The following is a 23,362-nucleotide window of genomic DNA, read 5'->3' on the forward strand; positions in this document are numbered from 1 at the left end:
GATAGGCCCTGTTGAGTTCAATGCGAGATTCTCTTTTCCTCCGAAGAGGACAAGATTACACACACTTTGCACACATTACTTTGCTTTAACCAATACACTCATGCCCATCACGAAAGATCAGCTAGAACGCCTCCTCTCTTAAAATTCGTGAAGATGGCCGAGGATAATAGGAGTCAAGCTACGGCACTTTCTGCCACGGATCCAGGGACCTTCCTCAGAGCGATAAAGTCACTAACGGACTTCGATAGTAGCCCCGAAGTGCCAAACGAGGGAACTTCTTGAGGAGACGCTTGAAGAACTGGTATATAAAGCAAAATCTACTGCGAACAGTGCTATCGAGAAACATAAAAAGTGAAGAATAGAACTTATTTTACTTACGAGATAATAATTTATTTTACTAAATCTCATTCAAAATATGTTTTTCTTCGAATTAAAATTATTTAATACGTTACACAATTTATATTCTGTTTTATCGAATAAATAATTACAATTGTACTCAAATATTTTTAATAATTTGAATAATTTCGGATTAGATAATGTTTTCAATGATTATTATATAACCGCATTAAAAATGATTTTCGTTTATACTTACACATTTTCTCTTTTGAAATAATCTTTTAATAGAATATTTTAAAACTAATTATGAATCATTTTGCAAATATAAATAATTCTTAATTATGCGTTATTAATTCAATTAATTGAATTTTCTTGTGTTTTATACATTATAAAATTAAAATTTTAAATCTTTATCTATTTCAGACAGCACAAGATAATTATAGAGTCTCATTCAAAGCGCATCCGGGACATACATGTATGATATCCTATTTTAATTCTCGGATCATCTCAGTATTGTAAATTATAGCGTACAAAGTATATAAAACTTCATATAGCCATCTTTGCTAATTATTAGTCCTAATGCTGCATTATTTTTTTTTAGACGCGTTAGAAGATTCGCGCCTGCCTCTTCTGCTTCCTGATCAGTTGTCTGGCAGTCGGGTTGCAGTCTGTACAGGCGTTCGTTACTATTGACCGCCACAGGACCCTCTTGATTGTCTTTTACTAGGTACGAAATCATATTGATGGCTTGAATACTCTTCCGCTTTGTGTATTTGCTTCGTTTTCGTGTTTCTGTTTCGTTCTGGTCTGGTCTGAGGGGTATGCTGGCTCCTAGACTTCTGTTTCTTCTGTGCATAGGTATGCAGGTAATTTTATCCTGTCGGCCGAAATGTTGTGTTTTATTTTTTTTTCCTTTTTAGGATATTTGTTTTATTACAATATTTGACATTTTTCAGATAAAATGCCTTATATGACTGAAAATAACCATGTATCCTGTTAAAAAAAATAGTTTTAATAATACTATAAAACATGAAATATAAAATAATATTTTCGTCACTATAAAACAGTTTACAAATATTTCAGGATATTCTGGACATATTATGGATAATCCTGAGGACGTTTGACGTTGTCTCTAGGAAGTTTCAATAAATTAAATTATATTATAGCTTTTTTTTCAGGTTGGAGATAGAGAAAAGCGCGGAGACTATTCAGAACTGTTAAGACTATATCAGGAAATTAATTATCAAGAATCATCACTATTAACTATTAAGAAATTACCTTCTCATTAAACATTATATTATTAAATCTCTTTTGTTAATAACTTTAATCAACAATGAGAGTTGGCTATTAAATTCTTTGCATATTACTCGGGATTATGACCTTGATGTCATATATCAAGGTCATGGAAATCTGAAAAGACTGATTTTATCTCATCGGATATTTATCGACGACAGTTTTAAATTTTCGGAATTCATTTTTAAAATACGTTATATGAGTAAAATATCATATGTTCGTTATGGGACACCGTGTATCGATATTTCTGCCGTCTCTACATCGCACGCGCATATCACATCGTCGTTAAAGCGCAGAATCCAGACAGACCTAGGTTGGTCAGAGCCTCAGAGGGGAACGAAATGACATAGCATCGCTAAATATAATACAGCGAAGTACGCGTTCCACTGTCGTCGGTTACTGGCAAAGGCGACTTAACAGCGGAGACGGTCATTGTTTGAATACGTCGACATCCATCTCATCATTTACGGTCGTTGCATACGTAAACGTTGCATCTCGTGTGTTGAAATAAAGCTGACGCAGTAAAAAAATGAAGTGCTAAGTAGACCTTTCTTAGGGAACGGCAGTGTCTGCAGAGTCCTCAAGTGAGTCTCTTTACGGCTTATAATATTTTTTTGCAAAGTTCTGTTTTATTCAAAATCCGTGTCGATCCATCGTAACGAAAAAGTTAAATTGTAAATGAGAATTTTTTCTCCTAACATTCTACTTCAACGTGCATATGTAAGTATAAAAGCAGTTCCATCTTTAGTTAAAGAAACATTAATATTATTATCAATGGACTATAATAATTAGTGTTTTATCATTAAGAATCGAATCATGTTAATTAAAAAATAATTTAATTTAAATTAAATCATATAATAATTAATTTATTATTATTATTATTAATTGATATTGTTAATTGATAACCTTGTGAAAGAATTTTCAATAGTTACTGTTATTGTAAAAATAAATCGCAAAATTTTAATTTTATTAATCTTTGACTAATTTTCAATCAATTAAAACAGTTGCTCAAGTATTTTTAAACTATGATCAACTGAAAATTAAAACTGCACATATTTTGAGATAAAAATAAACAGATATTGTCTTTAATTTAACTATGGATATATTTACGCAACGATTTTATTTTAAAGTAAAATATTTTAATCTTTGATCAAGATGTACGTAATGTTTACTACTTACTTCATAATTTCTCTTGTGATTACATACATAATGCAAAGTTTTAAAATAAAACGTTTGGACAAATAAATTTTTTTCTTACATAAAATAAACCTAAAAGAAATATAAAATAATAATTATAAAAAGCAAAAAACTCAATAAATTGATTAATTAATAATTATATCACTAATATTTAGTAAATTGTTCCAAGTAAGATCTTAAAAAATACTTTCTTTTTATTACAAAAACAAGATCTAATTATGAACTGTTTGCGAAATCGAATTAATATAAATTTAATTGTTCACTATTAACTGGAATTCATAAATTCTCTCATCACATCATGTTAGCATAAAAGCAACATATTTATGTGTAGCAAGGATGAGTATCCAGAAACCAGAAGGTCTTTTATCAGTTGTTATACCAACTGAACTTCCACCATCTCCGAATTCTCAACAACTGTTTATAAGTCAGGATCAACAGGTGTGTTGGTTATAAAATATAATTTAATCTCCATACTTTACTATATACATCTCCGATTTTTAACTTTTTTTCTACTGTAATACTATATAAAAAAATTACAATTCCTACGTTTCTGTTATTCTAGAAAAACTGTGTGTTCTAAGAATTTTGTCTGATATACCTACATGCATCTCACATGTATTTAATGAATGTGTGTATATGTGTTTAATCATTCAATAGGATGAAGAAGCGTCTGATTGTCCTTTATTAACGCCGAGCCCACCACTTATCCAAACGGAGAAAAGTCTGCAATCGGTGCCACTGTTCAATGCCTTGGAAGGAGTTAGAGATCCATTAGAGATGATAGACACACCAACGCTTGAGAATATTAATACGGAAGATGGACTTAACTATATGAATATTGTGAATAGTTCGAGTAAGCCTTTAAACGATGGTACGTTTTCCAACTATTAGCATATTTATAACTCATACAATAACTTATACAGTAACAGATATCTCCATATGCATTTCATGTATGTGGATTTTATTTGTCTTTTTCTACTAGTAGTTATTATTATATATTTAATTTCAATTTCCTTTAATTTATCTTTTATTGATATCTATTTAGCATATTTAATATACTAAATAAATTTTTAGATTAATAAATGAATAAGTAAATTTACAATGTCGAGCAATCTATTATTTAAATTATATTTAATTGCCTCATATATTATTATATGTTTTACTATTATTATCGTCATACACACGTGTACATCTATATTATTTATTTATTGTGTAATTAAATATCGATAAAATAATAATCAATTTTATGTAAAACATTTTATGATACCTATTTGTTCTATAAACGGGGTTGATATTATGTGCATGACCAAATGTTTTTTCTTAGAACCGAGTTCACGTGATCCAATGGTGGAATCGACGAGTAGTAGTGGGAGTAGTAGCGACACGAACGAACCCGTTTGTGCACAGTTGTTGACGCAATTAAATACTGCTTATCAACATCTTGCACCAGATGCTCAAGCTTTAGTGAGTATTTCAAATGGGATCTCGTATGTTCCTAGATATTTTAATTTGAAAAATAAAATAACAAATTGGCACATATCAAAGAAAATTATAATATATAAATAAGAATTTATACAGATTGAATAACACAACTTGGATGGAAAGGAGAAAAGAGGTATATAAGAAATAATCCCAGATAGCACAAAACGCCCTCAGGATCATTTGCAATATGTCCAAGACATTCATGATATTTGTGGCTTATTTTGAAGTATTCTTAAGAATAGTTTTAATCAACATATACGTAACTATTTCAGTTATATTAGGCATTTATTTAATTGGAAAATGTCAAATATTATAATAAAATAAATACTCTATAAATATCTGGACGTCCGGAAATTTGAATATATGCTATCGAGAATTGTGTTACATTTATGTTCGATATAATTATTTTGCTCACTTACTCTTTCTCAGGAAATCTGGACATCATACATGTCATTCTGAATGTCCTTTGGATGTCCCAAAGACATCCTTGTGCTGTCTGGGGTGAAAATAATGAATACAGTTATTCCTATTTAAATAGAATCAAATCTTTAATTTGTTAAAACTGCATTTAAAAGTTTTATACGTCCATACGTCAAGATACAAATATAAATACAAAAGCTTTTTTTATAATATTGACATATTGGAAAGTAGAAAACATGAAAAATATGATATTACATTATATTTTTAATATTGACAAAATTCATATAGAAATGCTATTATAGAAATTAACAAATATTGAAAGAGAGTTCTGAATTCACTGTGAAATGTATACGCGTGAATGGTGCCGCGTTGTGACTGCACTCGCATAGCTATGCTCACATGTTTCCTTACACGCAGTTAAATTGATATTTGAAACATCAACTTACCAGTTGCTTGTACCCATGGAATCCTGTTGCAAAATAAGGTATGACTAGAGTGACCATAAAAGAATAATTAGGATAATAATTAGAAATGATTAGAATAATTATATTAATTCTAATAATAATTAGAAACTGCATAGGAATGCTGTGCGAGATAGGAAATAAGAAAAAAGCTTATTTTTTCAAGTAATTATATGTATATTTATCCATTCATTTTTTAATTTTGAATTGTAAAGAAAAAATTGAAATAAAATACCTAAAACATTTAGTAGAATAAAACGTTCGAAAATTCCTCATAAGAGGAATTCTCGAACGAAAAATATCTCGGGGAGAAAAATATCTCGAATGTCTCCAAGTAAAAGAAACCAAAAACTTGGTCACCCTAGAATTGACGCTTTATTATGGCGTCATCGCACAATGCTTAAACATATGCAGATATGTTTTGCTCTTTCCCTGCTACAATTTCTGTCTTTATACATGTCTTTGCTATTCTGCATTGTGATTCAGATGAAAAAAAAAGATTCTGAAAGAGAACTTCTATTTTCAGTAATCTCATTGATGTTATACTAATTCATCGCTTTCCGCTTCTTAACATCATCATATGTATTTATGTCGTAACTGTTTAGTTTTACAATCAGGAGAACGGTGGCAAGCCACCGCTTGTTGGGATTCAGTTAGTGGTGCCAAAATCGCCCAAAGATTATCACTTCATGAAATGGAACTGGCCTCTAATACGAAAAACATGTTACTGGTCGCTGATGTCGATTCTTACTGGATGCACTGCTTTAGTTATTGGTATCATCGCTACAATGCCTAAAGGGTGCGTATTGAAATACGTCATTTTATTTAAGCATTATGCATAAGTGGAAAAATGATAAGATTCGAAAAATCGAAAGAAACAATCACAATTTTTAATTTAACAAGATCTCCAGTGATTTGAAAATAAGAAAAAATTTGTGAATTAAATAATAAAATCTCACAATATTTTTTTCTCATAAGTGCAACAATTTTGCATTAAAATATATCATACAAAAAAATTCTTGTCATAGCGAAACCGTGTAATAAATAAATATTTATATTAGGAAGTAATAAATAGATACATTTTGATTCTTGACATGAATACACATATGTATAGATATTTGCAAACATATTTTAAGACAAATTGTTTAAAAGGAAAAAATATCCGAACTATTTTGTGTGTCTCTATTTGAATAGATGTGATCCACCGGTGGAATGGTGGCAAGGTAGCACCTTCTACGAGATATTCCCAGCCTCCTTTCAAGATTCAACGAAAAGCGCCGACGGGATCGGCGATTTTCGTGGAATAACCATGCGGTTGGACTACTTAAAAGGGCTCGGAGTGCGAGCCATTCGACTGAATTCGATATTTCCAGCGTTACATTATCCAGAATATTACTCGAACATCAACAGCATGACGGACGTGAATAAGGAATTGGGTACTCTGGAAGATTTTATCGTTCTCGCGCGTGAAATTCACAAACGAAACATGAGTCTGGTGCTCGACTTGCCTTTGTACCCATTTGTGAAGAACTCTAATGATGAGGACGCGCTCACTGCGAAAATAAATGAGACCGAACGTGCGTTCCGGAATAGACGAGATACTGCAAACGATGCAATACTTCACGAGGTGCTACCATCCGCATTGCCTACGTCGGTCGAAACTATTCGCGATGTCTTGTCGTCTGCATCACCACTATTAGGAAAAGCCAAAGGACAAGTGCTCTCCAGTCACTCTGATCACCGACAACATCCTGTTAGTGAGGCCATACGAATCTGGCAGCAGAGGGGAGTGGATGGTTTTTATCTCAAAGGATTGGAGCACTACGTTAACGAGAATACGTTCGTGACTAGCTTGAGATACTGGAGATCTCTTTTACACCCGAACAACATTTTTATTTGTCACATAAACCTGTTGAATGCCGCCACTTCCACCGCTGCAAGAAACTCCATCCTGTCCAGAATAGATTTGATCGACGTGACTCTTCACGTGATGAATGATACAAAGGACATTAAGGCGCAGATCGAGAACATCACGAAAGGTATGCTTTTCGAGAAAGCTAGCTATCCATGGATACACTGGTCCATCGGCGGCGTGGATATCGGCAGGGTGGCTTCCGCTATGAGTGTTAAGAATGCGAGTGTGGCGGCTTCCCTTCTCACTATGATACTACCCGGCACAACTAACATATTCTACGGAGATGAGGTATGAATTAAGATAGTATAAAGAAGAGAATGTAGAGATCTACGTTCTTTTGTAACGCAAAGCATTATTAGCAATTTGACATTTTAATAGACAAGTCTTCATGAAATTGATAGAAGTTGAAAGATTGGTATTAAAAGAAAAAAAAAAGAAGTAAGAAATATTAGGATTTCTATTTGTTCAGATAGGTATCGAAGATTGCGATTGTCAGGATCACAAGGATTTGGCGCATGTGCACAATTTAGTTCCTATGTATTGGGAAAAGAAGGATAACTCCGACAGCAGTTTTTCAACCTTAGGAATTACCACTTGGCTACCGGAGGCTGGGAAGCCGGTGGAGACCAGTTTGAAAGGTACTGTTACAAACATGGTAAAACTGAGGATGGAAACAACACCGATTTATGTCAAAGCAGTATTCAAAGAGAATCAAATCATGGTAAACTGTGATGTCAGGTAAATCTCTTAACTTAAAATTATTGTACATACAAATAATAGCATATGTAATGAGATTAATATAAATATGATAAAAATAGTAAAGTAGAAATTTAAAAGGACAAAAATGTCATGTCTTGTAAAGGTTGTATAATATATAAAATATGTATTTAATTATGTGTATTTTAATACACACACATACACACAGAATGGACTATATAAACCGTTACAAATTGTTTTTTCATATAGATAGTTACCCATAGTTACAAAAGAGAGCGACAAAATTATATACAATCACACGAGGCATGATATTTTTATTTTTTAAATTAAATGGATTCCCATTGTACTATTTCTTCCATATTTATATAATATCGACGGAAACATAATTTGTAATCTGATGGTATAGTTTATTTATTTATAAATTAAACTTAATGCTTATTTATTTAGATATGTCGAAGATGAAATGATCGTAATTGAGCGGTGGTATCCACGAAGAAATTCTTATGCATTTATTGCCAACTTTGGCAATAAAACGCGCACCAAGGACCTGTCTTCTCTTTATTATGGCGGACGTGTTGTTATAGGACCAAGTTATAGAATGAATCAAGATATATACTTTAAAGGACTTACCGTCCCTCCTGGAGAAGCGTTTGTAATAAAATTAGATAAATAAGAATTTCGATTAAAGAATACTGCTCAGATTAAATTTTTAATTTTATTTTTGTTATATGAAACTATAATGTCAATGTTGCTGAAATAATATCAAAAATGATGGGTATATTATAACAAAAAATTAATTTAAACTTTTCTTCTTCCTCTTTCTCTCTTTTTGTGCAAGCTTCATTAGCAAAATAATTTATTGATAAAAAGATGAAACACTTCGTATTTTTATATTTTTTATTTGTTTTTTAATAGAATTTTTAAAAATATTGTACATTTTAATATACAAATATATAGTCGTAAAATAAAAATATATAATTATATTAGGTCAGTGCATAAGTTCTTGCCGATTTTGCAATTTTTTTATTGAAATAAAACAGCATAAATCAATCAAAGTATTTTCCATTTTCTACTTTTTCCCATCTTTCCAACAATATACATATCGATATCACATCGAAAGAATATCGAAAGAAGGAATCATCTTTTGAAAAAATCCATTCATCAGCGAGAATTTATGCACCGACCTAATCCAATCTTTATATAATTGTAAACGAAATGCCTTCAAATCGTTATAAGAGCTTGTAATTACAACTTTTTTAGCCAATTTTGAGTGTCTTCCCATAGCGGAAATATTGAATTTTTTTATTCATCCATTATTATAACAAAATTACATTTTTAATTGATTTTGAATAACATATTTTTATTTAATGTATGTTACGATATACAAATGTATTTTGAAAATATATTTTATATTTTATAATATTTTCAAAATATGTATATTTAAAAATATTGTGCCAAAAAATAGTAAAATATTGCAATAAATGCTGACCTTTGACATCCTTGGTACGGAATAACTAAATAAAAATTAAAAGAATCTGTTATTAAAACTCTCCTATTGGTTTTCTGATAATCCCTATCTTATGAATAAAAAGATGCATTATTAACATTATTAATTAACTGCAAATGCAAATGCTAATAAAGGAGAGAGAAAAACGGAGGAAGGAAAATGCTGAAAGCAAGCAGAAGGAAGAGTAAAGGAAGAGGATGAGGATGAGTAAAGGATGAGGGGAAGAAAAGAAAGAGAGGAAGATGGAGAGACAGACAGACAGACACGGAGCACTAATTGTAAGATAGTTAATGTGTAAAATTAATTGTTAATGTGATACTTTGCATATTACTTTGAATCTAGTAACGAAACTTTTTTGCATTAAATATACTTTTAATTAGTGTAGGTCTCTAATTATAATCTTTTTGATAGAAGAATAAATTTAAATAATTTGCAGCGCCTAAACTTGACATCATTTTTTTGAAATATTATTTTTAAGTTATAAGATTATCATTGAATTATAAGGGGAGAATATATTTGTGAGAAATTAAATACATAATTGGTATTATCTCGATGGTGACTTTTGGACGGTACGTTTCTCATAGAAACTCTGAAACAATTATAAAATATTATGTTAGTGATAAATCATAGTAAAATATCGTTTTAATGATAAGGATAATTTATCCTAAGTTTTTTAAAGATCTTTTTCGACAAATAAAAATGTGGTTGAATGAAATATCTAACAAATATTTTATTTTATTAATATTTTTTTAATTATTATGGTTATTGTCATGAAAACGGAATTCTCGCTTACTTTTGTAGCTATGTCGACAAGATTTTTAGCCATCGAAACACCAGTCTGTTGCACCATACTGTAAAACCATCCTTTCAGTTGTAAAAGAACATATGGATGATCAAATTCCTGAAATTGTACAATTAAAGCTAATGCGCTGTGAAGATTTATATCATTTTAGCTGAATTTTTAACTGAAGCAATCGATTTCTAAATATCACTAAATGATAAAAGTAATTGGTTTAATTTTTATTTTAAAGAATATTTTCTGATTATTTGTAAATTGCATTTCTTTATTAATTCTTGTTAAAAATTTTCGATTATTTATGATTCGTGCTTACCACAAGACATCCAGCATTCATTACAATTATTCTGTCGTTATCCATAATGGTATTTAATCTGTGAGCTATGGTGAACACAGTACAGTTTAGAAATTTCGTTCTAACTGTTTTTTGTATGAGGGAATCTGTATAAGGATCGATATTGGCAGTCGCCTCGTCTAACACCATGATACGATTATTCCTAATAATAGCGCGTGCGAGACACAACAGTTGTCGTTGACCAACACTGAAGTTCGATCCCTCGTCCGACACCTTGGTATTCAGTCCAGCTGCCATCTCGGAAATTGTTTCTTTCAACTCGACATCCTGAAGAGCCTGCCAAAGCACGGCATCTGAATATTGATCAAAAGGATCAAGATTTTGTCGCAGGCTGCCAGTAAATAGGAACGGCTCTTGAGGAATGATACTAATCTTTGAGCGAAAATCGTGCAAAGCAATAGCGTCAGTGGAAACTTTATCTATATAGATTTCGCCTTCAACGCAAGCTAAACGGAAGAGAGCGTTGATTAGAGACGACTTGCCCGCGCCGGTTCGACCGACGATACCAATCTTCTCCTTCGGCATGACATTAAAGCTGATATTTCTGAGGACGTAAATGCCTGTAGGACTGTACTTCAGACTCACGTCCTTGAATTCTACATGACCCTTTGTCGGCCAATCGTCCGGCGGTTTCGTTTCCGGCTTACTGTCGATCATCGGCTCCTCTTGCAAGTGACTGTATTCGAGAATCCTTTCGATTGATGTTAATTGGCTTTCTAATTCAGCCGTTTGTCTGACTCCCCATTGCAACATATTTGTCAGTCCCATGATCTGCGTGATTGTTAGACCGATGTTACCCACAACGGCCAAACCATCAAAGGCCGTAAAGATGACAATTACCACCCCGATGTAAAGCTGACAGAGCAAGTCAAGGTAAAAACCAAAGGCTCGTGAAGTGCTCATGAAAAGAAAGCCGGCAGATGAATTAAGATCTTGATGATTACATAAATCCGCCATTAATATCTCTTCAGCATTGGAAGCTCTTATTGTTGTCAGGCCTTGCAACGATGCTCCGAGAAGATCAAAAATCGGTGAGCGTGCTAAATTAATATTGTTCTTCTTTAATATAATATTAACATAATATTATATATAATATTTATTAATCCTTATTTTCATTATATTGAATATATGTATAGCTACTCAATAAAATTTAATCTTTTTGTAAAAAGTGAATATATGTATCTGTATGTAATTCTAAAATTCCATATGCTACATTTTTTTAAATTACAATAAAAATTATCATCATGTTGACTAGATTTTTTATTATAGATTTTCGTAAAAATAATATAGTAACGTTGCGTGCAGTAAAAACTTTATAAAAATATCTAATTTAAGTAAATAATTATATTTTTTAAATAATTCACTTACTTGTCCCTTCTAGACGTTTGATACTACGGCTAGTGCAAATATATATCATGCGAAGATAAATAAAAATGCAACCACAAATTATTGTAGGTATGGCCAACCATGGGGTAACAGCTACGATCATGACTATTACTGTGATTGATATAAGTCCAATGACTATAATATCAAATATACACATCGACAACATTAAATCGACGATATTGATATCTCTAGCAAACCTGATTAAAAATAAGAATATTACAGATTACAGATACTTATTTACAGATTATAAAATATTACTTATTATTATTAATATTATTTATATCGATGCAACGTATTTCTGAAGAAATCATAGAATCCACGGGACATAAAAAAAAGTTATTTATATATTCTATCAGTTGTTATATAACATTTACCTGTTTAGTATACGGCCAGCTGGATTTGTATTATAGAAATACATTGTAGTGCGTAATATGCTATGGAACATGGCAGAGTGTAAATTAATGGAGGACCACATGCATACGGTGAAATACACAATCGTCTGGAGCTGCCAGAGCAATATGATGACTGCTATCATAGCACTGTATATGTAGATCATAGAATCACGAGATAGCATACCCTCCCAGAGAAATTCCATTGTATCGTTCTCACCTTTCTGCCATGAATTTGATTCGACATTTACCCAAAACGCGACGAAGTAATCGCTACCACCAGATATTATTTGGTTCAGTATGAAAAGCAGCATCATTAGTGCAATAATTAAGGGTTTTTTGCTTGCCTTGAAATAAGCAAAAAACACCGCCGACGACATGCGACCCTTTGCTCTCGTCTCGTATGTTTCAGGTGCTGCAATGTCCGAGATTTCTCTGTTATCATTTATTTCATATTTTGCTGAGCTTCGTCGTCGACTTGTGGTATGTTCAATTTTGGTTTCCTCCGACTTTGCATCCGTCGCTTTCAATACTTTCATGAAATCGAGGCCCATTGCTTGTAACTGATCAAAAGTCCCTTGTTGCTCGATACTACCATTGTTCATCACGATGATATGGTCGACCAAATGCAGATACTGCAGTTGATGTGTTACTAATATCCTTGTTTTTTCCTGATTAACCATGATTGAATAAAGTTGTTAACATTTTCAATCAAATATTTTAAATCATTAAAAATGTTTCAAAGCATTGAAGATTTTTGATGATTTAGAACAGTGTTAAATCATAAAAAATAGTCAGACATTACTGAAAAATTACAAACATAGTTGCATATTTCATTTTTTGGCAATATTATTATAAAAAATATAAAGTTATTATAGATTGCATTACACACAAGTCACTTTGCTAAAATTAGGAAAGCCTTTCTTATGTCAGTTGCTGATAAAAAAATTCTCGTCAAATTTATTTTGCAATTCTTGCCTTTAGATAGCCGCAAATACATTCGTCGACGAGGCGTTTGCCAACGTGCGAATCCACGGCGGAGAGCGGATCATCCAGCAAATAAATATCGGCGTCCTGATAGATCGCTCGTGCCAAATTGATTCTCGCGCGTTGCCCACCGCTCAGATTTATCCCTCTTCGCCTACGATAGTGCGATCGCCATGAGGAAGTAAAGCCACATCCGACTCCATCTGACAAATCTTGATTACTTTATCGTAACGTAATTTGTCCATCGCTTGGCCAAACAAGATGTTTTGCATCACAGAAGAGGGGAAGATCCACGGCTGTTGGCTGACGTAGTTTATCCTGCCACGACTTTCAATGCTTCCGCTCGTCAGAGGCAATTCCTGAAGTATGGCTTGCAAGAAGCTACTTTTACTTGAACCCACTGGACCAATCACGGCTACGAAGCTTTTGGCAGGTATAGTCAAATTTATATTACACAGTGAATCATTTTTGTCATCGCTCTGCCACTTAGCATGGACACCTGTCATACGAAGTGCGAATGAATCTCCAACCGGCTGATCTAGATTTTGTTTCGTTTTAACAATTTCCGTGTGCATCATAAAATTTTGTAAACGACGAATACTGACCAAAGCCTGTACCATCTGATGGAGACCTACAGAGCACATTCATAAAGTATAAAAACTGCAGATTTGCTTTCATGCAACTTATAATAACATGACACATTTTGTGTAACCATAGCTAATCTTATTATTACTATTGTATAGATGACAAAAAAGCTTATAAAGAACATTATTTTCTGTGCTAAAAGCAATTGTGTGATAGCTATTTTTATCGAAATTGTAAGATTATTTTAAGAATTAATTGATTTTTATTTCGTTATAAAAGCAATAATTGCTTTACAGCATTTAATAAAGCTAGATTATCTTATTTTAGTAAAATTTGTACTTTTTTATAAATAAATAGACTTAATTAATAAAATGATTCATTACATTCAAGTCTTACCCATTGAAAATCCAAAGATCATTGAGTTTCGTAATACATTGTAGTACGCTGTCACTAAATACACTGTTTCAGCATTAATATAATTTCCGAACAGGATGTATGCCAATATTGTAATGAAAAGACAAAGTCGTGGTACATAACAATCGAAAGTAAGAGCTACTTGTTTTAGGATAGAATACTTTTTTATTACGCTCATCTCACGCCTGAAAGCAGTCAAATTTTTATGATAATTTAGTAAATTACACAACTATATGTTTAGAAATTTTAACTGATTGACAAAATTTTTATTAAGAAAATTAATTTATTTCAAACATTTTCTAATGGCGACATTTAAATATTTCAAAAATATATTTTTCGTAATGCATTGTAGAAAAGTGAGACTCTTTAATTCATTTCTTTATTATTGATAAGCGCTTTATTCTGCGAATAAAACGTCGTTGATTTAAAATGCATACTTACTTTCTCGCTGTTTCCACAAGATTGTAGAAAGGTATTTCCCAAACATACATTTTTATTACTTGCATTCCAGTGATAACTTGATTCATCAGCCTAAGTCTATCGTCTGATCTTTCTGCTGATTTAAGCGTTAAAGGTGCCATTTTTTTCGCCAACAACGCTAGAATAATACATTTTCTTTAATGTAGATAAGAATATTAATTTGATATACTTTATATCTCAATCCAATTTGTTTAGTGACAGGCAAACTAATTTATTTTACACATTATATGCAGGAAATTGTTTTCAATACACCGATCAATATGTGCAAGAAATGAGAATTATATGTTGTTTGTTATTATAATACTATTATAATATTATTATTATAATAAAATTATAATATAGACCAAGAAACGATTTTATATAATTTTCTACTTTTGATGCTACAGTTTGATATAACGACAGTAAGAGACGAAAAATGTTATCACATCACATACCTTGAAAAGGAATAAATAGTAAAAACATCGACATTCCTATCACCGCTGACCATCCTATTTCGGAAAATATAATATATGTAATTAATACGATTTGTATAGGAGCAATCCAAATGTAATGCAGATCCCATAAAGATGATTCCAATCTAGTAATATCACTACTTAGAAAATTTATCATCTGAAAATGGAATAAAAATTCAAATATACATAAGAATAGATTTTATTGCTTTTTATCTATTATATAATAAGCAGTAATCTCATTCCATCTTTCTATTTTGGTAATATTTACTGGTATTTTCATAATCAAAACAAAACACTGCATATGTGGTGATAACAAATATAAACGGATCAACTCATGAGGAGTGATCATGAGGAGATAGAGCGCATTAAGTCGAATAGAAAAATCCTGTATTGTTCTATTGAGTCAGTAATGTATTATCTCTTTACGAGCGGTGGTACTGGATTCTGTATATGCGGGGGATATGATAGTTATGTAAAAATAAAAGTATACACTATCAATACAGTTAAATACTAAAATATTTAACTTACTTGGCCAGTAGACGTTTCATTACTCAGTACAGAATTGGAAAGCTTCAATATTTTTTGATAAATTAGTGCATTACAAGCTATTCTAATTTTCAATCCGATATGCATGGTATAATGTATAGTATAATGTGTAATAAAAGTATCTATAAATGACAACAGTATTATGCCAGCTGCACAGTAATATACTTTATTATCCCATTCTTCTCTGTTGCTCGCAAAATAACGTAATAAATTAGCAAGCAATAATGGTTGATACATTCTGTAACGTAATACAATAACTAATTATTATATATTGTACATACATACATATACAATAAAATAAATTTAGAAAGAATTTATAATAAAGATTTGTATAATAGAATGTACGCCTCTTTGTAAGAAATACTGCCTATTGAAGATTTTAAATATAGGATATTGAATTGACTCATAAAATGAGCGAAGTGAGCAATGGAAAACTAATTGTAAGCTCATGAAAGTACTCGACGAACGCTTGTCGTGAGCAGCTTAGAAGGCGTTTACATCCAGTAGACAGATCTAGGATATTTGCTGAATGTGCAATAAATACTAAGTGTACTACTGGATGCACTCAGTGTCTCTAAAAATCCAACAAAGGCATCTTAAAGTAGACACTTTACTCTTAAAACTGAAAAAGATGATACTCATACGATAATTATTCTTATTCAAATTTCATTAACTTTTGCCTATAATTTTTCTATGCCATAAAGTATATATCATACCACATTTTTGTAGCAACGTATTATATGTCATATTTAATTATTATTAATAAGTAAAAATTGCTTTAAAATCATAGAAACTTTTGTAAGCATCTATATGTATTATGTGCTTTATAAGTATGTAATTAAATTAGGTTTTATTAGATTAGAGCTTAACATACCTAGAGAATAATTCCATAAATCCTTCTGCTATCCCAATTAGCAGATACGGTTTTCCAAAACAGCGTAGCAGTACCTTTAGCAATGGCTTGGAGCGGTTGTTTCTTTTAGTGCATGATTTTATTTCTTTTTCCCACGTTTTCCTTATACTTTCGCCTAAGTAGCTAGTTCTATCTTGTATAAGAGTAGCATAAATATCGGTCTCTTCCAATTCTTTTCTGTATCCAGTCCGAAAGATATGTCGTGTCCACCTATGTATTAATTACTAAGTTATGAAAAAATTATTCAGTTTATTTTTTTCGAGGTGGGAATGGACTCAATTTACATGGCGTCTCTGCATTCTTCTGCATTTACCGCGTTTTAAATAAAAGAATTATTGCGAAGGTACACAGTTATGAATTTGTCTGTGTGTATTCATTATATTATAATTACATTAATATTAAGATCCTTATGAGTAGTTATAATTCTTTATCATATTGTTAAGGCGACACTATATACATTTTACATTCTAACATTTAAATTATTTTTAATGAAGATAATTCGTAATACTCACCAATAAGTAAGAAGAGAGATTACATTCGCATTTTGCCGTGGATTCTCTGGATATTTTCGTTGATTGTTGAACATGGTGATACACACTTTTATTCAAATAAAATATCTTTCACTTTATATATAGCGTGAATTATATCTATAAATATATTTCAATTGATTATTATGTGTGTAAAACTTAATTTATCCCTTAACTTTATAAAGGAAAATAGAAAAGTTTAATATATGTTCATATTGTGAAATCCTTGATTTTGATATAATCTTATACTTTTCGTAGATTTGGTTAAAAAAAAGCTTAAAATAGATTGATATTTTTTGTAATATTATAAAAAATACTGTATTTTAGTTTTAAGAGTGTACATGTAAATATATTTCAATACATAGTTTATACACGTACTTACCACAAAATTCTAAACTTTTAATGTTTAAAATATAATATCAAATTTGGAAAATCATAAAATGCAATCAAAACTATTTATAATTATACTTATATCTATTAATATTGATACAATGGAAGATCTATGCTATGTGCAGCGTTGGAGTGAAAGAAGAGAGATATCCGTCTTCTCCTCATATCTTTTTTCACGTTCTAATAAAGAATTATCTATATCTTATCTAATTAATCTTTTTTTAGAGAAAAGTACTACATTTATTAAAGAACTTACAATTAAGCTTGAAACTTATAAAACATCCTAAATACTATGGTTTATAATTAATGTCAAAATTATATAATCATAAAAATACAAAATCGTAATTAAAAATGATTTACAAAATTTTGAAAAATTTTAGAGAAAACATAATTGTATATTGTACTCACCGTATCGGTTATTTTAACGGTCACTTTAATTAGCTTCCACTTAGCTCTTACTTCTTTACTTCTGGATCATGATTACTTCTGCAATCGCGTTCATCTTTGTTAGTGACTTGTATATCTATGCGTGCTCTACTATCGCACATTCTTATCACAAACGCGAAGTTGATTAAACAATATTCAGTGTAATTAACCTCGAAGAGAAAAATCAGTCTGATACTTGAATGGTTGTAAATCTTTTGATACTACGGTTTATCACTGTTCGTAGAAAATGTTCATGAACTGATAAATTCAACTGATATATAGAGAATTATCTTAAAATCCATCTTTGAATTATCTTAAAATTTATCTTTGCACTCTTTATATATAAATTCAATTTAATTAATAATATATGTTACGCGTTTAACAATGCGATAATATTTACGTTCATTCATGATATCACTACCTTGCCGAAATTTTATTAGTGATTAGTACACAGTATAACACAGTTTTTAATATAAGTTTAACTTCTTTATTTTAACTTGTTTTATATAATTATAAATTATAATATTTTTCTTTTATGAAAATACGCGCGCATACTGGTTTAGTACTGTTAATAATGATTATGGTGAAGTAACTGTACATTGAATATTATGTTTCCTAAGTATCTGCACAGGCAATTCTTTATGCATGTACAAAAACATTTCCCTATTCATTTCTGTTTTCTTTCTTCGCGAAAGTAACATCTGGCAAAGTTGGAACGTCTGGAGAACGGGCATTATTGCATATCAGAACAGCCAAAGAGAGCGATATGTAATAACACGCGAAGAGGATATTAGGTAAGAGCTATAATTATGGCATGTCTGCGATCTTTTAGATGAATACTTATAATATATAATTCCACTTACGATATTGAATTCAGAGAGACGACGAAAAATATGCACGACTGGTTTATTAATTTTGCAAGCAAATTGATAGCATACATTTTTTATTTATTATGATCGGAAGTTTCGTCCTTTCTTCCTTTAATGGACGAAGTTTACTTCGACGTAGGTATGATATGTTTGCAGTCAGTCTGCCTTACGCTTTCGACTTGTGTTGAGATCGAGTGAGCTATGCAGGTACAGAAATTCTTTCTATTTAGGCGTTTATTTATTAATAACATAGAAGACAATCTTATTGATGAGACTATAAACATGAATTAACTGAGACAGTTGAGATTTGGAATTTCTATATTAATTTTTTTTTCAAATTTACGAATGTTTGAAACTTATTGAAACATGTGCGGAATTCTAACATTAATCAATTACATCAAATTTTTAATATAATTGTAACATAAATAAATAATAGTAGATAAATAATAGTAGAAAATCTCTTTAAGAGTTATATTTTCTAATAAATTTTCGTGTAAAAATTAAAATGTGACATTATCCTATTATACACGATATCTAACACTGACGTGTCAATGTTAATGTGCAGATAGAATTGATTAACTGAACAAGAAAATCTTCTACTATCTTGCAAAGAATTATACGTTCAAATTTTTGAGATATTAAGTAAAGAAGATTAGCAAATGAGCGCGCGTTTCGCGCAGTAGACAGAGGTACAGCAACGAGCAAGGCACAACAGCGGTCATATTATTTAACTACTAATATAAATACGAAAATATAAACGAAATATAAACGAGGGGAAAAACAACGCGTTACTGACATATTCTTTTCTAAAATTTTCTAATAGCTTGTTGTCATGAGTAAAACGCTACACTTGCCTTCTTAGCGTTTATTTGCAGATTTTTTTTATTTACTATATCAAAATTTTATATGTTGTTTATGAAATAATAGAGGATTTTTATGCTAATCAACTATATCTTTATTTAATTAATTTGACTTGTATACTAAAGTTGATACGTTTTATTAAAGACATACACACAGAGAGCATATTCACTATACATGTTAAACAAAACGACTTCTATTTTTTTCCAGACAGCAAAGCTCGCTCGTGCGTCAAACATAGTAACTTGGAATAAATGGTTTATGACATGTATGGGCTTGTGGCCGTTGAATGTGAACAATTTTTTATATGTATTCTTCACCACGTATATGATAATTTATTGCTCTATGGCAGTGAGACATTTATTGAAACATTTCGGTCAAGCGGAAAGCATCATTGCAAATTTGACGGATAACATTTTTTTATCAATGATAATAGGAAAAATGTTTATATGCAGAATGAGTTGCAAAGACATGACCAAGTTTCTAAAAGCTATTAAGGATGACTTTACGACACATAATTACACCAGTGTACAAGAAGAAATGGCATATTTGCGTTATAATGAACTTGCCTTAATATTTACGAAATATTCAATGTCCATATCAGCATTTACAGCTACGATGTATTATCTAAGGACGTTTATTATAAATTGGAGGCAATGTAAGTATAATGTACACGAGTAAGACTTATATTATATGTGTAAGACTGACATACATGTCTAGATGTTAATTAAATAATATGTACTTAATAAAAAGCAAAAATATGATTGTTACTCTTCGTTTTTTCTTTTGTACAAATCAAAGCAATATGTGAAGAGTATATTTTGTAATATGTTCTATAAGATTTAATAAATCTCTTAAATTCAAAAATATTAAATTTTATCCATTATTTGGTACAACGCATTTTTAACGCATTTTAACATATCTTTCATAATATTATATATAATGAATTAGCGGTCTAGTTAAATGTCTAATTAAACTAGTCTAGTATAAAAGTCAGTTATAATATTATCAAATTTACCATGTATACAGTTCTGACCGGCAATTTTTCGTACGATGAATTACCATATCCAGTTCAGCCATTCTTCGAGATTAAGGATACCACCACCTATGCATGCGTTTCTGCTTATCTGTTTATAACTGTGCCGATTATCATATGTGGTTACGCTGGAGCGGATGCCTACGTACTCAGTATGGTTCTTCACATTTGCGGCCAATATGCCGCTTTAGCGTATAAAGTTGATAATTTGTTACGACATCAAGAGAATTATCAACGTAACATTGGTAACATCGTAATAAAACATCGCCTACTTATAACGTAAGTGTTTATTTCATTACCACTTTTTATTGGTAGGTAAGTGATATCAATGATGTCTACAATTATTCAACGAAATAAATTCTTCTCATGTGTCCTGCATTTTTGAACAGTTTAGCTTAACATCGAGAATGATTAGCATATTTTAACGATACAGGATGTTCCAGATTAGCAGAGATTTTAGAAAAAAAATTTCACCATTATATTTCTTCAGCAAACTCTGGGCACGATACTTTTACTGTGTTTAACTTTGTTTCATATGATTACAGTAAGTTTCATGATTTATGACACTTATGTACAGTTATGAAAAATTATTGCTTTTTTTAGAAAATTTATATTTATATTAAAATTATAAATTTACGTTATAAATTACTATATGAGTTTTAATAATACAAATCAGAATTTTTGTGGGAAATATATTTTCAGTATACAGAAAAAATCTAATTATATTTTAGAATTCAGAACACTGGCGATAATGCTAGCGTTGTAGCTTTTATATTGTTACATTCTGGTATCTATGACGATTTTTTGGATATTGTTACATAGGAGATTGTTTCATTAATGAGGTAATTATGTTATATAACATAGTATAATAATGTAGAAATTATATCGCTATAGTTAAAAAATGTGTAACATAACAGTCTTAAACTAATATTATTAATAACATCAATTTATATTAACAAATAAATTGTAAATTCCAAGTGCAATTAATTTCTATTTAAATGTATATATGAAATATTTTATGTTGTTTATAGAGTGCTGCATTACGTGATGCATTTTATAATACTGAATGGTATAATAATCCACCATCATGTACAAAATTAATCAGCATTTGTATGGTCCGAGCTGAGAAACCAATGGTGTTGACTGCTGCTAAATTCTTTCCGTTATCATTGAGCACATTTACAAATGTGAGTTAATAAATTTTATTTATGTTATAATATATGTACCTCTTTTCTTGTTCTATTGTTATTCTTGAAATTTTTTTACAGATAGTAAAAACATCAATGGCATATTTGTCTATATTACGCAATTTTATGTAAAATTTTAGTACATAATACATTTACCTATATTCAGTACATAATATAATACATTTGACCGAAATTTATTTATGGAAAATAAAAATTATATAGACAACAAAAGTTTTGGCTGCGTTTTGTTTATTTTGTGGATTATGGCTTTTTCATGAGGCGCGGTATATGGTTGGAAATCTTTGATCATAAGAAGTTTAAATGAAGTCACGTAATAGTTTCACATGAAAGAAATGGAAATTACAATGAAAAAAGAAATAAATAATTATAAAGATATATCATAAAAGACAAATTTATCATTATTACAAAACATAAAGATAAAATCAACTCAAATCTAAAACTAAATTTTAATCTCTTTAATCAAAATTATATAAGCAGAATCTAAACCAGTTTTTAAAAAAATCTAATATAACTCAAACTAATGTAGAATGTTTTCCAGCATTTTACACAGTGTAACACTGTCTAATATAGAGGGTCTAACTGCGATGTAGTAAATAAATTAATTCGACTAATAATAATTCGACACAGAAAAAACGGATATTTTCCAGCAAATTATACAGATAATGCATAATGTGCCCAACACGATGATGGCGAATATTTCGAGAATTAAAATATATTTTCTTTTCCTGTAAATTAACGCTTAATTTCTTTAAAAAAGGAACCGAATCAATTTATACATCTAATATAATATGTAATAATAGATATTCAAAAATTTATTATTATTTATAATAATAAAAATTACAAAGATAAAATTTATTTATTGATTAATATTTTAGTTAAAATATTTTTAATTGAAAAAATGCTGGAATGTCATATTTTATGCAGCATGCAAAGATGATTACATAAAAAAGTATTTTTTTATCGTAAAGTTTATCACAAAACATTTTTCTCTGAGTCTTGAAAATGTTTAATAGTTGTTTTACTCACATTGTATAATAAAATATTTACTGTGCAGTTTTCGTACATAGACACGTAGTAGCAAAATAATAATCGTGGATGAACATAACAGACCGTTTTGTATTTCGTACAAGACAGTAAGATAATTGATACATCAGGAAAAATGATAGCTAATAACTGTTTAATAATGAGCTAGATGAACAATAATAATTGCTTAATTTTAGGGGTTTATTATGATTGTTAGATATTAAGTCTTTACAATCCAAAATGATCGAATACTAAATATGCTACACAAATATACGTTCGATGTAAATGTTGGAGACCGTTGTGCGATCATTACATATTGATTAATATAATTGTAGCAGAGGAGGTAGGTCTAGCGATGGTTTGCAATAATGAGTTACAATTGTTAATGCTCAGT

General features: G+C 30.4%; 2 protein-coding genes and 1 pseudogene across 5 annotated transcripts; 2 read left to right on the forward strand and 1 right to left on the reverse strand.

Annotated features, from left to right (window-relative positions):
- The first annotated feature begins 1,927 nt into the window (after window positions 1-1,927).
- On the forward strand, window positions 1,928-8,614 carry LOC105286788 (maltase A2). 4 transcript variants are annotated; one of them, XM_026968825.1, is made up of 8 exons: window positions 1,928-2,213; window positions 3,162-3,264; window positions 3,484-3,697; window positions 4,151-4,290; window positions 5,795-5,988; window positions 6,384-7,392; window positions 7,574-7,842; window positions 8,269-8,494. In XM_026968825.1, exons 2-8 carry the CDS (start codon window positions 3,163-3,165, stop codon window positions 8,492-8,494), a joined length of 2,154 nt encoding a protein of 717 aa, XP_026824626.1. In that variant the 5' UTR covers window positions 1,928-2,213; window position 3,162. The 4 variants fall into 4 exon arrangements, with proteins under 4 accessions (XP_026824626.1, XP_026824624.1, XP_026824629.1 ...); XM_026968823.1 differs by having other exon boundaries at window positions 1,929-2,213; window positions 3,158-3,264; window positions 8,269-8,614; XM_026968828.1 differs by having other exon boundaries at window positions 1,929-2,213; window positions 3,158-3,264; window positions 5,807-5,988; window positions 8,269-8,614.
- Window positions 8,615-9,089: 475 nt separating this feature from the next.
- Window positions 9,090-18,789, reverse strand: LOC105286792 (probable multidrug resistance-associated protein lethal(2)03659). The gene is given in 15 exon segments (XM_026970687.1): window positions 9,090-9,917; window positions 10,122-10,229; window positions 10,441-11,519; window positions 11,848-12,062; window positions 12,240-12,925; window positions 13,233-13,390; window positions 13,393-13,872; window positions 14,223-14,425; window positions 14,682-14,838; window positions 15,155-15,329; window positions 15,701-15,956; window positions 16,593-16,841; window positions 17,144-17,278; window positions 17,957-18,034; window positions 18,396-18,789. Coding segments are annotated over 13 exon segments (3,885 nt in total). The 5' UTR covers window positions 17,218-17,278; window positions 17,957-18,034; window positions 18,396-18,789; the 3' UTR covers window positions 9,090-9,872.
- A 98-nt stretch (window positions 18,790-18,887) lies between these two features.
- Window positions 18,888-22,155, forward strand: LOC113563230 (annotated as a pseudogene).
- Window positions 22,156-23,362: the final 1,207 nt, after the last annotated feature.

Source organism: Ooceraea biroi, chromosome 1 (genome assembly GCF_003672135.1).
Source record: "Ooceraea biroi isolate clonal line C1 chromosome 1, Obir_v5.4, whole genome shotgun sequence".
Taxonomy (NCBI): domain Eukaryota; kingdom Metazoa; phylum Arthropoda; class Insecta; order Hymenoptera; family Formicidae; genus Ooceraea; species Ooceraea biroi.